We start from the raw sequence: 14,823 nt of genomic DNA, 5'->3' as shown, positions 1-14,823 counted from the left end.
GGCACCAAAGAAAGTGCCCCCTTCTATCCTTCATGAAGTCGACCCACGTGGTCAGCGCAAGAACGAGACGAGACGCGGAGATAACATCTGGTGGAGATCGCCAGCAGCAGGAGCGCGGAGGTCCGTGTTCCTAGCGAGTCTCCCGCGTGCTGGTTCCTGGCACCTTTTATTGTGATTCTATCGGGGGCGTGTAGAAGGGAGGAACGGAGGGAGTTCCGGGAGAGCGGGAGGTCGGGAGATCATCATGTGATGCATGATCTCACCTGGCTACGTGCGGAGAGGAGCGTAAGCGCCTGAGCCTAATCCTCACCTGGGGGCAAGACCATTGTCCCTGCGCCCGGTGACTGAGCCAGACAGTTCATGACTCGTGACTCATAGGGGGATGAGGAGTGGGGGTGCGGTGCGACCAGAAGGCCGTAGGAGCGTAGGTGTTCCAGCGCTCGACCACGGTGCTGCTGGGTCAGCGGTGCATTACTACACCTTCATAATTTCCAAATGGGAGAAAAAAACAGAAGTGGAACAGCTTTTGCTCCCTGCCTTCTCTGATTGTGCCAACATGCCTCTCTTGGCCTGCATGTGCTCAACAGTCCAGGAGAGCTTGTCTCTCCAACAAATGGTTGACCCTCTAAGTGAGCGTGCCCTTGAAGTATGGATCACACATGGTCACCAACATATACACCTTGTGCTGGGTGAAAGGCTGATGATGGGAATTTATACTCTCTTGCAGCCTTTACACTAGCATGCACACCTCTGGAACTACCGGTAAGTCCTGCAGCTGGCTTCAGAAAGGTGGCCATCTTTTCATGAGCCATTTGGATCATGGGAATTATCAGAGCCCAGGTGGCTGTGTCAGACAACAGCAACTGCATGTAGTCCTTAAATACTGAATTCTGGTTGGAGCTCAGAGTTCAAGATGGCCAGGACACCCTCCAAACAAGCATGCTGCAGGTGGAGTTCCAAGAGTGCTGGTGTCACAAATCAGGCAATGCTGCTCTTTCCCATCCCTGAGTGACTGAGCCCCAGTGCAATCAAACAAATCCAGCTACCATAACCATAATATAGGGGAGGAACAGGCAAAAATACAGAGACAAAGACTGGCTCCCAAGGTAATTCTATTTCAGCTTTTAAATTTAGTTTACTTTTAAGTTTTGAGCTCGCTTTTAAAGCAGTGCAATGTATATTAAAAACCCTTCACCTTATGGTACATTCATAAAACCCTGAATCTTCTAAAATTGCAGGAAGGAACCAAATGGAGCTTGCCCGCTGCTGAATTCTCAAAGCTGGGTCTTCCAACACAGGAGCATGACTGCCAGCTCGGTACCAGGTCAAGCTGTCCTCCTTGAGCTCCAGATTTAGCATTTTGCCTGACAAGCAGTTGATCGTCACAGGCTGGCCCTCAAGTACAAAATGCTCTAACTTGCTACTCCAATTGTATACATTGCAGTGATCTAAATAAAAGCAAAGATTAAAGAGAGAATTTCAGCTGTAAAAATAAACGCATAAAAACCAACATGGTTTATACACACACAATTATCCTAAAGAAACAAACAGTTCTTAACTACTCTGTGTGTGTATGCGTACAGAACTCAATCTTTCTAAAGTCCAATAACAGAAGAATACCAGATGGCTCTTGACTTCCTAAGCACCAGTGCAAAGGGAACATCTTGACAAATTCTACATGGATACTTCTACATGGATTCTACATGGGTACTACATGGATACAACTGGTATGCCTTTGTTTTTTGTTTTGTTTTTTTCACATGATAATATTATTCATTCCTGTGCAAATCATGAAGAATCTTTTTCTCCAGTAAAAAGTAATGGGCTTCTACTTTACAATTATGTCCCCTCGTGGAACAGCCCAGATCCCTCACCCCTAGGACTAAAACAAATCTCTCTCTTTCTCTGCTTTGCAAAAGAAATCCATGGCAATAATCAGTCAGGCCTGAAGAAGGAATAGAACCACACACTGGAAATGAAAAGGTAGGGGATTACCGGTCCTCCTGACCTCCTGTGTCTGCATTTTGCCACAGTGGAAAACCCTTTCATTTGTATCAAGCCCAACCTTACAACCATTAGCTATTAACAAGCCCTACCTTACAATACCCCTGCCCACTTTCTGAAAAGCTTGATGGGTACCAGGGGAAGAAGTGTCGGGTGTCACAGTGCCCTTGGACACCACATTAGGGGAATCTCAAACCATTGCACTGGCAACAAGATCAGAATGAATAAATCCAGAAAGAAAGATTTTACTTAAATGGTACAGAACCCCAATACAACTAGCCTATATGATAAAAGGACTAAGCCCAAAATGTTGGCATTGTGGAGAAAAGGGAGCATATTACACTCATATGTGGATAGAATGTAAAATGGTGAAAAAGTTTTGGCAAAATATATTGAAATATGTAGAACAATTAGTAAAAGTAAAAATTGACATAAATAATGAATTGTTAATTGTGGGGATAATGGACGATAAAAGAGTGAATAGAAGCTTGGAACCAATGTATAAAATAATGATTAGAGCAGCACACGCAGTGTTGGCGTTGGGCTGGAAAGATAATTAAAAATGGACAGTGTCAAAATGGATGGAATATATATGGGAACAAATACAGCTAGAGATCTTTGAGAGACTGACAAAAAATAAACTATGGGAAGAAAAGATGGAAGATATTATGAAATTATGGACAGTGTATGAAACATGGATGGAAGAAGCCGGATTTAACAAAGAACTATGGAATAAGAGAATAAGAAGAATGAATCTCCTGCTGCTTGCATAAAATAATCAATAGAAAAGGGGGGGAGGGGAGAAAATGGAAAAATGTATAGGTGAAACGAAGATATTGAATGTAACAAATGTATAAATATTCTATACAATAAACATTTATAAAAAAAAAGAATGAATAAATCCCCATGTGTGAGATCAGTCCTTGTTGGATCCACATGCTGCATCAGAAAAAAACTGCTGCTGCTGCTGCTACAGGTACAGAACACAGCAATTGTCCCACAGAGTACAGCAGTCCTGTGCATCCTTTATGCAGTATATTGAGAAAGTGAAGAATGTCTGTAGACTTTCTGTCGGAATGGCAATTAAAAGGGCCTCAGGTTCATTTAGCCAAAGCATTAGCTAGATTGAGTTGAAAGAATCTGAGAATGAGTTGAAAAATCTGGATATATGCTTCAATGCTTATCAACATACCTGCTTTAATAGAAGAAAGGAACATTGTTGTTAAACTACAGGAGAATAATGTGGTCACTTTCATGCTGCACTATGAACAGAAGGAAAAGGCACATCATCAATAATTTCTCCTTTAACATTTTTGCACTGTATCTTGTTCAGTTCCAGAAATTCCTGGATAAAATATCAGTTGTTGATCCTTTCCAGTCGGGCTTCCAGCTTGATCATGGAACTAAAACCACCCTGGTAGCCCTCACAGATGATGTCCACTGACAACTAAATTGAGGCAGGTCAGTGCTGCTGATCTTACTCAATCTTTCAGCGGTGTTCAATTTGGTTGATCATGATCAATTAAACCACCACTTCACTGACCATGGATTTCAGGGGGTAGCTTTATAGTGGCCCTTCTCCTTTCGCCAGGGCTGGAGACAAAAGGTGGTGGCTAGGAGGGAAGGTATCCCATTTGCCCCTGTTGTGTGAGGTGCCACAAGGGTTGGTCTTGTCCACTCAATGCTTTTCAACATTTATATGCATACTCTTGCCCAGTTAGTCAGGTTGTCCCCAATATGTGGATAATAGTACTGTAATTCACTCTACATAGGGCTGCTCCTGAGACTACTATAAAAGTTTCAACTGGTAGAGAATGCAGCTGTGAGGATCCTAACAAGGATGGGGAGTTCTGTTCAATCTATTCTCTGCCAGCTGCATTGGTTCCAGCATATGTTCAAATAAAGGTCAAGGTGCTGTTTTTAACCTGTAAGTCTTAATAGACTGGGACCCTCAAACTTGTGGGTCTGCCTCTCCCACTATGTTCTCCCAAGGATGCTTTGCTCTAGTTCCCAAAATCTACTAGAAGTCCCTGGCCCAAGAGCAGTCTGGTTGTCCTTGACCAAGGCCAGGCCCTTTTTCACTGTGGTCCGGTGGAACTCTCTGCCTGAGGAGATCAGGGCTCTGTGGGATCGTCCCAGTTCCACAGGGCCTGCAAGATGGAGATGTTCAGTCAGGCACATGGTTGAGGACTTTCAACTGCTCTGCTACATCCACCGGTCACCAGGCATAGCCACTATCCCCCCATAAGCTTCCTTCAGACCCCTCCTCTCCTATTTTCTGGAGGGTTTGTTATTCTCAGGAGTCTGCTCTGCTGGGAACTTAGGGTTTCATCTTATTTGTATTTTATGGAACTTAATCCACCTTAAGTGTTTCTGTTTTTTAATGTATTTGGTATGTTGATACTCACACTGAGCCTCACTATAGTGGTTGAGAGGTGAGATATTAAACTAAAATATAAAGATAAATATAAAAGTACATTTCAAATTTAAGAATTAATTTATATTTAATAAGGGAATCAACTGTTAAAGCAACATTATTTGCTTTGACCGTGAAAAAGGTAAAGATTACAACCTCCAGATCACATTTCTATATGTACAACATCATTAGAATCCATATGTCTAATTCCCAAATGTGGCCCCCACCTGTGGGTCCTAAAATCCGTGCTCAAGGCCATTTTCCCCAAACAGATGTTTCTGCTAATCAGGGAGATCCCTTAGGTCTGAAAAAAAAAAGACTGACATAAAAAATCTTTGGAGGGTTGAATTCTTCCCCTCAAAATAATAAGTATTCTCTGCACAAGCACAAGCACTTACCTTCTGAAATGGCGGCAACCACCACTGCAGGAATCTGCTCTGGACTGAGCCGCTGCTGCAGCAGACACCTCGATTTGCTTTGGACTTGGCCACTGCAACAGTGGGCCGGAAGTAGGTGGTGAGGGCCTGGAACTACAATTGGGGAGGGGACTCAGATGTAATACCCCCACGAATCTCACAGGTCTCCCACTTGTCTATATACTAACAGCCAAGTCGGTCAAATCTGAACACTGGAGCTGTGAGCAGGCAAGGTAGATTTTACTGTAATCCTGAAAAGGGCCCCAGGTTTTCAAGAAAATGTGAAATCTACAAAACAAAACAAAACATTGCGGGTTAAAAACCTCCAAAATGATAAAAGACAGCGCCCGGCAGGTTTGCGGTAGGCTGCCGTACCCCTGCACCTCTATTGGAGGCTCCAATGGACATGGGGGGCAGCCCAGCACTGCCACTGGCCCACTGTGCACTCCTCACTGTGGCCAATCAGTGAAAGAAGCCCGAGCCATTCTGTGGCCGGGCAGGCAGCATGCAGGCTAAGCTGCAGCCTTGCCTCTTCCACCAACATCAAAAGGGGGGGCGCAGAAGCCAGGTAAGTGGGCAGCAGGGGGGGCAACCGGTAGTTAAATAATTAGAATCCCAACACTGCATAGCATCCACCCAAGAAAACAAGATTCTGGATTACTAAAGTTCTGAATGGTAAACAAAATGCTGCTGACCTTCATCTGCAGGGACACAGCTGGTCTAGCAAGTGCTGAATCTTCCCTGAACAGGTGACTAGACCCCGCCCCCCCACCGCTCTATTTATGCGGATATTTCCATTCCCTCCTAACTATAAGCCTTATTTAGTCTGCACTCTTCATCTCTGTGGACAGCTATTTTTTCTTAGCCTCTCCATGCTTTTCCAAAGATGTGAACTGTAGTATTTTGTTTCAGAGCTTTCTTTCATATAATATAATATATTCATTTTCACTCAATGTCATCATCATGTTAGTTCTCATTCTCATTATGGAACATCCCCCACCCCCACAAACTATCACACTCCTTAAGCTAGTCAGGATGAATCTCTGATGCAGAGTGCAAGTAAATTTTCAGGGGTGGAGGGAGGAGAGAAAGAAGTCACACTTTCTTTTTCCCCAACAGCACAGTTATTGTTGTTGAGGGCAGCAACTACTGCTTTTTACTTGTGCAGTAGCTGGCTGCCTTCAACTCCCTTCAGTCCAGAAAGGAAGAGTGTGGAGAATTAGATTTTAATTAATTGGATATGGAATTCAGCAGAATAATTCAGAAGTCTGGAGTTCATAATTACACAAGCTTGCTGTTTATTTGTTACTGTGCTGCAGTGACGTGAAACAAGGAAGGGGACTGTCACCTTAAAGTAAGGAAAGTGGTAGCAGAGTAGAACATCCAGCTGACAAAGAATTGGACAAAACCAGGTACACGCTGACTCAACCCAAACTCTCAGAAAAAGCCTTTCAGTTTAAGGGAGTGGCCACCAGGGTAAAGTCCTGTCAAGTCACAGTCAGTTTACAGAGACGCTGTGGAGTTTTCAAGTGAGGCAAGTGATGAATAAAGGTGGTTTGCCATTGCCTGCCTAAGTAGTGCAACCCTGGACTTACTTGGTGGTCTTCCATCCATGTACTAACCAGGACAGTCCATACTTAGCTTCTGGGATCCAGCTATTCTGGGCCATCCCTAATATTCCAAAGCTGTAATAAGCCTGAGGCCTGGGAGAAAGTTTGTGCAATTTAAAACCAGTCTAGCCACCTTTGTTCAGATAAATTTTCCTTTCACTTGTTCACAGGCCAAAATATCTACTATACATGTAACCCTTTTTTAAAAAGTGAAGAAGCTGGTTCTTCTTAAAGTGAAGAAGAGGGGAACTGGAGAGAACGGGGATGGGGTGCTTTCCCCCAGTCTACAATTTCTTCAAACTGTCACTTTCCAGTCAGCTCCCACCCCTAAAGTGTTACAAACACAAGGGAAAGCAGGCATCATCCTCTTCTCTGCCACTCTCTTCTCTACCACAACACCAATAAATGAGTAAATGGCAGGTGGGCATTCTGGCACTGGAGGCAGGCAGTACGCAGCTTTGAAAGAGTCGGAGGGAGAAAATTCATCACATCTGATTGCAACAGACATGCCAATAGTTATGCAAGAATAATAGCACTTCTTTCTGGCACTGCTACTCTGAAAATTTTGGTAGCTGCAAAACGTTGTTTCTGACAGAAAATAAGTGCTTTCTTGGGGAAAATAGATCTATGTGTTTAGTGTGCAAAATACGAACAGCTGGAGCCCACAATGTTAATGGTACTCACAATGAAAAATGGGGGAGGGGATTCTGCCAATCACCCCCACCCCCACCCCCGTGGAAAAAGGAAAGAGACTATCAATTGCTTGTTTCCATGGTTGTCTTCCAAAATCCCCTCTCACACTGTTCTTGGGGCTCCCTTGTCCCCTCCCCCCCCCCGGAACAACATATTAGGGGCCCACTATGGAGGCAGGAGGCAGAAGTCACTCCAATACTAGGAACTCTTCATCTTTGGAGATTTTTGGTGGGCACTAAGTTGGGTATTGTAGCTATTCAAGAGATAAATTAAACACAAAGCCAATGTAGTACAGTGGCCAGATTGCTAAAATTGGATCTGAGACATCCAGGTTTGAATCTACATTCTGTCTTAAAGTTGCTGGGTGACAACTAGTTCTCTCTATTTGCATCAAGAATTCTCTTTATCTTCTTAACCAACCTCACAGGGTTGTTGTGAAACAAAATGGGTAAAGGAGCTCCTTGAAGGAAAGATGGGATAAAAATGTGACAGATGCCTTCTTCTGGGTGGGCTGTGAAAGAGGGTCTGTGGCTCAGTCGTAGACCATGTATGTTGCATGCAGAAAATCTGTTTCAATCCCCAGCACCTCCAACTAAAAGGATCAGGTAGTAGGTGATGCAAAAGACCTTGGAGACCCTACAGAGTCACTGCCAATCTGTGTAAATACTGAATTTGATGGATCGATGGGCTGACTCTGTGTTCATGAGGAAGGAAAAGACCAAGAAGGACCTAGGCAATCTTTCACAGCAGTTCCCCAATTCATAAACCTCTCAGGTTCAACTGCTTTACTTTACAATGAGAGGTAATAGCTTGTTGTTTGGAGCAAAGATACAGTACAGACCTAGCAACTAAATGAGAATAAAGGCAACTTTAGCAGTGAGGAAAAGGGAAAGTCTTTTCAACTATGCAGATTTATGAGTGTGTTTAAGTGCTGTCAAGTCACTTCTCACTTGGGGGGACCCTCTGAATTAAAGGCCTCCCAAACGTCTTATTGTTAACAGCCTTAACTGGGGCCTTGCAAAATAAGGCCCATGGCTTCCTTTATTGTTGGGTCTTCCCCTTCCTTTCTTCTTGCTGCCTTCAACTTTTCCTAGCATTACTGTCTTTTCCAGTGAGTCCTGTCTTTTCAGATTGGCCACCTTAGCTTCTAGGGAGAGTTCAGGCTTGATTGAATCTAGAACCGTTTTTTTTTTCTGGAATTCCTCAGTTCTGTAAAACTCTCCTCCCACACTACCTTTCAAAGGAATCCACTTCCTTCCTGTCAACTTTCTATTCCAGGCCTGAAACACAGGAGTTCATACTCGGTTCTGTAGGTCAGCACTGGTGAAGAGGCTGCCTAGATACCAGATGAGTCAGACCCACATTATGCTTAACAGCCGAACAGTCCTCCAGAAAAAGTAGCCTCCACCTGCAGCCCCTGCTGAGATCCATCTTCCCTCTCACATATGGCACAGTTGCCTGGCCACTTGGGGGACAGTCCTAGGGTCTGGTGTAAATCAGGGCTCCTGGGGGGTGGGGGGTGGGGATGACGTATAAAGCAAGGGAGCACAGCAGCTTGGCTGCAGGCTTTCAACCAGATGCCGAGTCCTGCAGTGTTCCCTGGGAAAGCCGTCTTACCTTCAGGACGTTCTGCATTTTGGCTTCCCCCACGCAGCCTCAGAAGGGTCCCTGGGCCTGTTAAAGTTGTGGAGGGGGCCGCATTTCAACCGGCGCAGCTTGACACCTCTTAGCGGAGCAGCAACACTTCGCAAGAATCACGAACTCACCCAACCTTTTCCAAAGGGGGTGGTTCCGGCTCCCGCACAGAAAGAAGCTCGGGAAGATTCCCCCGACCCGCCCTCAAGTAAGTATGCAGCTTGTGTTTTGCGCAACTAATGGGGAAATTCACAAGAGTAGCTTTTGCAGCATGAAAAGTCGGTGCCTGCGCGTTTGGTCGCTCTTCTGTTAAAGGGAAAGAAAAACGGGAGTGGAAAAGGAGTCCCGCCTGTCATCCGTCTCTACCTACTTTGGGAGAGATAATTGCTGCAAAGACAGAAGGAAACACTCCGCGACGCTGCAACCCCGGGAAAGAGATGGGCTCTTTGCAGCCTGGCAAGCCCCCCAGTTACTCACCGAGCCATTCACGTTGGTCTACCGCCCTTTCTCGGCCCAAGGTGCTTTCAGCGCCCACAAGCCTCCCCAGGTCCGTGCACGCTTCGGCTGGGCGTGTTCTTGGGAGAGGGGGGAAGGAATCGGCGCATAAGTGTGCATGGACGCTGCGCACCTGAGAGCCTCGGGGCGTCATACGCCCTACATGTGCATTGCAAAAATGTTGTGCTGTAGACACATCTTCCTTTGAGATGTTTCATCGCGACCAAAGGTTTTTTTTAGGCCTATTTCAAGCAATTGCTCTCGCTTTCTTCTGTTTTGTAAAATTCAAATGCTGCTTTCTGAAGCCCAGAGTATTTCTGGTATAACCCAGAATCATGGTGAGTCAAGTGGATGAGCTTCAACTTTGGATACAGAGAAGGTCCTAGCTTCAGTGCTTGGCATCTCCAGTGAAAAGGGCCAGGCAGTAGGTGATGTGAAAAAAATCTACCTGAGACCCTGGAGAGGCACTGGCAGTTTTTCTTTTAGTAGTCTTTCATCCAAGTACTGGCCATGAGCAACCGTGTGTGCATTCAGACCCTTCCAAAAAAGGGGTCAACTTTAGACCATAGAATCGAGCTGGGACAAATTTTCCCACCATTCTCACAAAGGAAGACAAAACTTCCAACAGCATTGCACTTCTTCGGGCATCTTTAGGGGCCCTTTGGGTGGGGGTTGATTTTTGAGGTAGAGCACAAAACTTTCAGTATATCTGTAGGTGCCTTTCCTTACAAGAGTCCCCAGTTTTTCCTCCATTTGGGGGCCCAAAAAATTGGACCCCCTAACCCAATCTTCACCAAATGTTCTTGTAAGGAGAGGCACCTGCAGTTGTGCTGAAAATTTGATTCCTCTACCTTGAAAATCAGCCACCCAACCACCACTACCCCAGAGCTCTGGAAAGGTTTGCCATAGGGAAATATGGAGCTGTTCCTTTCAACAATTGAAGGCAGACGTTTGATGTTAGTTAATGGGGAAACTTTGCAGGGCTTTGGGGGTAGCAGTTTTTAAAGATAAGAGCCACTAAAATTTCAGCATAGCTACTGATGCCTCTCATTGTAAGAACACCTGAGTTTGGTGAAGTTTGGGTGAGAGGGTCCAATTTTAAGGGCACCAAATTTTTCCTCCATTGTTTCCAATTGAGAATGGTTGGGACCGCATAAATTGGACCCCTGACCCAATCTTCACCAAACTTGGGGGGTCTTGTAAGGAGAGGCACCAGCAGCTACACGGCAAATTTGATGCCTCTACCTTAAAAACTGCCTTGTGCGCTTCAAAGTTCTCCCATAGGGTTTAATGGATCCCAACATTTTCAGATCTTTGGGGGAAAGCCAGGGGGAGAACCCAAATTGATATGGTGATTCCTCTTGTTTGGTTGTTGTTAATGTTTTGAATTTTCTGGAAAATTGTGGGTCTCTTAAACCCACCCACCACCCCCCGAAAGAAATTGATGCAAATTCCTGTGCCAAGCCCTGACAAGATCAGATTAGTTTGGCCTGACTGGATTATTATTATTATTTCATGTATAATAATATATATTTTTAAAAGTCCAATTAAACTAGAACTCAGTCTGTTGTCATTTTAAAAAGTATGATATAGAGCATGTCTCCTGATGTGTAGGGGAAAATACTTCCCTTGTTTAAACATGTGGATACTCTATAGTAGCTAAATGCACAGAAAGCACCAATAGGGGGTAAAATTATTGTCTAGCAGTTGGTTTAGGAAAAATTATTCAAAGTATCTTAGCAATCATAATGTATGGGCTCTTAGTATTCTGAAACAGAAGTAGGTGCAAGTTCCACAACTTTCTTGTGGCTTAAACAAACCTGCATAATTAAGAAAACCTCTGACTAAGGCCACATGATTGTACAAGCCAGGAGCCTGAAGTTACAAAACCAGAAAATAATTCCTGATCAACTGGATATAAAACTAGCACTAACTTCTGAAGCCTGTGTACTTTTTTAAACTGCTAAATTTATTCATTGTCCTTCTTTTCATTCAAACATATTGCATCTTGTAAACAGCAAAAAAAGGCCTTTGAAAGATGGTCTAACCTTTTTATTTAAAAAGTTTGATATTTGGATGATACAGAACTAGTCACAGCTTTGATAGCTGCAGCGTGATTGTATGTGGCAACTGCTTGGAAAGGCCTATGCTACTGATAATAGGGAATTTGTGCGGAAAGACCTGGAGTGTGGCATTTGGGTCCCCCTTCCCACTAAAAATGACATTAGAAAACAATTTGTTTGAAACTGGATCCTGTGTATAGAGCATTGGAATGAAAGCTTCCAGCATTCTGTAAGATCCTTTTTTAATTTAGAGATGGTAATGAAGACATATGCATATGCACATACAGAAAAAAAGCCTTGGATACCCTTATGAAACACAAAAACATAGGAAGCTGATGGTCAGCACCACAGGCAAGGCATTCCAAAGAGCTAGAATAGAATAAGGGAAAGTCCCAACTCTCAGTGGAGGTAAAGTAAGTGAAGCATACAGAAATACAGCAAAACACAGAGCTGTAGACAAATCAGAGAATGAATTCAGGCTTATGCCAGGAGATTTTAAAAAAAACTTTGACAATGGTGTAGAAGGGATTTTCTGGAAAGAATCAAGGGGGCATGGTGGAATAAAATAGTTCTCCCATGCTTGCAAGTCTTCACCCCACCTGGTTTATCAGCAGAGGGAATAAATTCCAGGTTTCCCCCATAACATCTGGATCTGTCCTGAGAGTCAACTACACAAAGCTTGGTAGAAATGTTTTGTTTAGGTTGTTTTGGCCGATTATGCAGGAGGCCCCCATGGCGCATTGGCAACTGAACCCTGGTGCAGCAAACTTCCTGGTACCGCCTTCAGCTCTTGTTCTCAGTTTTTTCCTCAGAAAGCAAGAACACTTCAGGCACGCAGCAGGGCAAAGTGGAGGTAAGCTTCCCCCATCCATAATTTGCCTTTGTGTACAAAACACTCAAGGCAGTTTACTATCTTAGATAGAATTTATACAACAATTTTAAAAAGTTATAGTATGGAATTATGCAGCCCTCAGAAGACCCGGGAACAGAACACAAGACGGAATACTGTTGTGAGACTGAAAGAGCCAAGAAGGCTCAATCAACTGATCATCTCTCCCTCTGGGGAACAGGAATTGGAACCAGTTGGAACCATTTCTTGTCATTAGCTCTTTCCCTTTTCTGCATCAAGGGTGGATTGCCTAAATTAACCTGGTTTCAGAAGCTAAGCAGGGTCATCACTAATTTGTACTTGGGTGGGACCCCACCGAGGAAGTCCATGGTTGCTTTGCAGTGACAGCAAACAACCTTTGTTCATTTCTTGCCTTGAAAACTCTATGGGGTTGCCGGGCATAGGAATCGTTGCCCTAAGTCAGAATTGACAGCACTTTCCACCATCAAGGCAACAGCACAGGTAAACTGCCTGATATCACCACTGGGAAAAGTCCTGGTGGGCTGATAGCAGACGTGAGTCATCTGCAGACAACACCATCACATTCCTCCATGGGGAAGTCAAGGCTGGGGAAGGGATGGACCCTTTTCCTAAGCCATTTTGGCTTCCGGGTCCTTCCCTTGGTTGACTGCATCAATAACTGTGTTAAACAGAATATGTTCAGTATCCTCTACAGAACCCTTTAGTAATGGCTGTTTATAATTTTCTCTGTCATAGTCTTCATTCAATCATGATAAACTGGGCTGTTTAAAAATGTGGCTTGTACAATACATTGCTGATTAGTCTACCAGATGTGACAAACTCTGGTTTGTGTATCAGTCCCAAGTTGTTTTGTCTCTACTCCACCTCCTACAAAGAGAGTATCTTGCATTTATTGTCAAATGTTTGGCCATGCATTTATTGTCATATGTATGGCTAGCAAGCCCTACTCAACAACCTGTGGTGTGAGATTTCAGATATCCCAACAACCCACAACTAGCAGGAAATGTATTAAAAGACACCTGCAAACTATAGTGAGGAAGTCTGGGATACCAATCAATACATCCTGATTTAGTGGACCATGTGCATTCAAATATCACAAATTAACCTTGCCTTATTTCCACATAATCCATTCCATTTCTTTGTACCATGGCAATCATGTCATCCAAACCTCCAAAGTTCAAACACATGCCTAGCTGCATTTTTGAACAGCTTATGAAATTTTATATATATATACACTTTTGCAATACCATTATTTACTTGCATAGATGACTCGCATGCACAGAGGTGCCTTTTTGCAATGCTTTGTGAGGAATTCTGCCTTTAGCAAAGGACCTCAAACCTCAAAATGAGGAAGAAAACCCTTGGTTATATAACAATTGTGAAATATCTTACATGGGTGAACAATTGCTTCTTGACGACACCTCTGCACACCCAGAATTATGTAAGCTATGATATTTTTATCATAGAAGTACACAGTGTGAATGCCAGTAAGAAGCTATTTAATTTGCTGAGTGGTAATAAGAACTGGTGACACAGGAAATTCACGTGATCATAATGTATTTTAAAAGTTTTAGTCTTTACTGAGCAGCCAATAAAAATTAATTGTGCACCAGCTGGTAAACTACCAGTGCACCTATTTTTAATTTTACTCTTAACATTTTCACCGTTAAATTTCTTGCTATTCAATACAACTGACAAACATAAAAGCCATTTCGGATTGAACCTTTTAAGCATTCTGTTCCCTTTTCTATAATTCGTAAACATGATTAAATGAAATGTATCTGGAAAATAAAGACTCCCCACTCCCTAGAACTTTACATTTGAAGCTGGAAAACATATTTTCTGAGAATCCTGCAAATGATTTCAGTCATTTATGAACTGACACAGAAACATTTTCAAGTTTGAAGTCAAGGAACAAAGATTTACGGCGGTACCAATCCATCTGGGGTCTCAAACACACACATAAAAGCTGGCTTGCACAAATGTCTTTGGAATTGCTTTGAGAGTCACTTGTAAACTGGCACTCTGTGTATGAGGCTCATTCCTGATCCAACAGTTATGTAACGGCCCCAGTCTAACAGGGTGTGCACAGTGTAACCCATGGTGCAGGAACACTGCCTTTTAAAGCTATGCCTGACACACCAGAAGTCAGAATGTTCACAGAATTATCAGTTAATAGATTTGCTGTCTGTTAAAAATGAGGCTGTCACCCTATCCTTAGCTTATTATTTAACAGCTGCTTTGAAGATGTATCCAAAGGTATAATCAACTGATGCCTAAATGCTTATTTGTTTACAGACACTCATTTTGCACTGGAACTGGAACAGTACCTCTCTGACTGACAATTTGGGAGGGAAAGTGGAGATTGGGTTCACCAAACAGCTAACCAGGAAGGTTTCAACTGTGTCTTGTCTGTGCATGTGCAGCCCTAGCCACTCTGGGGTTATTCTGTTTGATCATAGCCATTAATTACATGTTCTCTTGCTAAGGAACAAGGTGGAAAAATAAAATACCCCTTTATAAAGTATGTCCTTTCAACTTTATTATTTTTGTTTGAAAATAATTTACAGTTTTTATGTACATGAGAATGCTAGTTAAGTGCAGTTACGCCAAGGTAAAG

General features: G+C 43.4%; 1 protein-coding gene and 1 long non-coding RNA gene across 4 annotated transcripts in view; one reads left to right on the top strand and one right to left on the bottom strand.

The window, feature by feature from the left end:
• LOC125430457 (interleukin-1 receptor type 1-like) overlaps positions 1-9,320 on the bottom strand; it is a 27,256-nt gene extending 17,936 nt beyond the window's left edge. The window contains exons 1-4 of one of the 3 annotated variants that reach the window (XM_048492363.1): positions 9,252-9,320; positions 4,819-5,124; positions 3,197-3,261; positions 1,196-1,448 (exon numbers count right to left, since the gene is read on the bottom strand). In XM_048492363.1, coding sequence (XP_048348320.1) covers positions 1,196-1,448; positions 3,197-3,260 — 317 coding nt within the window. In that variant the 5' untranslated portion in view covers position 3,261; positions 4,819-5,124; positions 9,252-9,320. Of the gene's footprint in view, positions 1-1,195; positions 1,449-3,196; positions 3,267-4,818; positions 5,125-8,756; positions 8,959-9,251 lie in introns of those variants that run through there. The other 2 variants (XM_048492364.1, XM_048492362.1) reach the window with 2 other exon arrangements.
• Positions 8,809-14,710, top strand: LOC125430458. Its single transcript, XR_007244169.1, has 3 exons — positions 8,809-8,982; positions 12,056-12,185; positions 14,502-14,710. It is a non-coding gene; the product is annotated as an uncharacterized LOC125430458 (long non-coding RNA).
• The last annotated feature ends 113 nt before the right edge of the window (positions 14,711-14,823 follow it).

Source organism: Sphaerodactylus townsendi, linkage group LG04, assembly GCF_021028975.2.
Source record: "Sphaerodactylus townsendi isolate TG3544 linkage group LG04, MPM_Stown_v2.3, whole genome shotgun sequence".
Classification (NCBI taxonomy): Eukaryota; Metazoa; Chordata; class Lepidosauria; order Squamata; family Sphaerodactylidae; genus Sphaerodactylus; species Sphaerodactylus townsendi.
The sequence above is the reverse complement of the archived record's forward strand: the minus strand, read 5'-3'. Positions and strand labels throughout refer to the sequence as shown.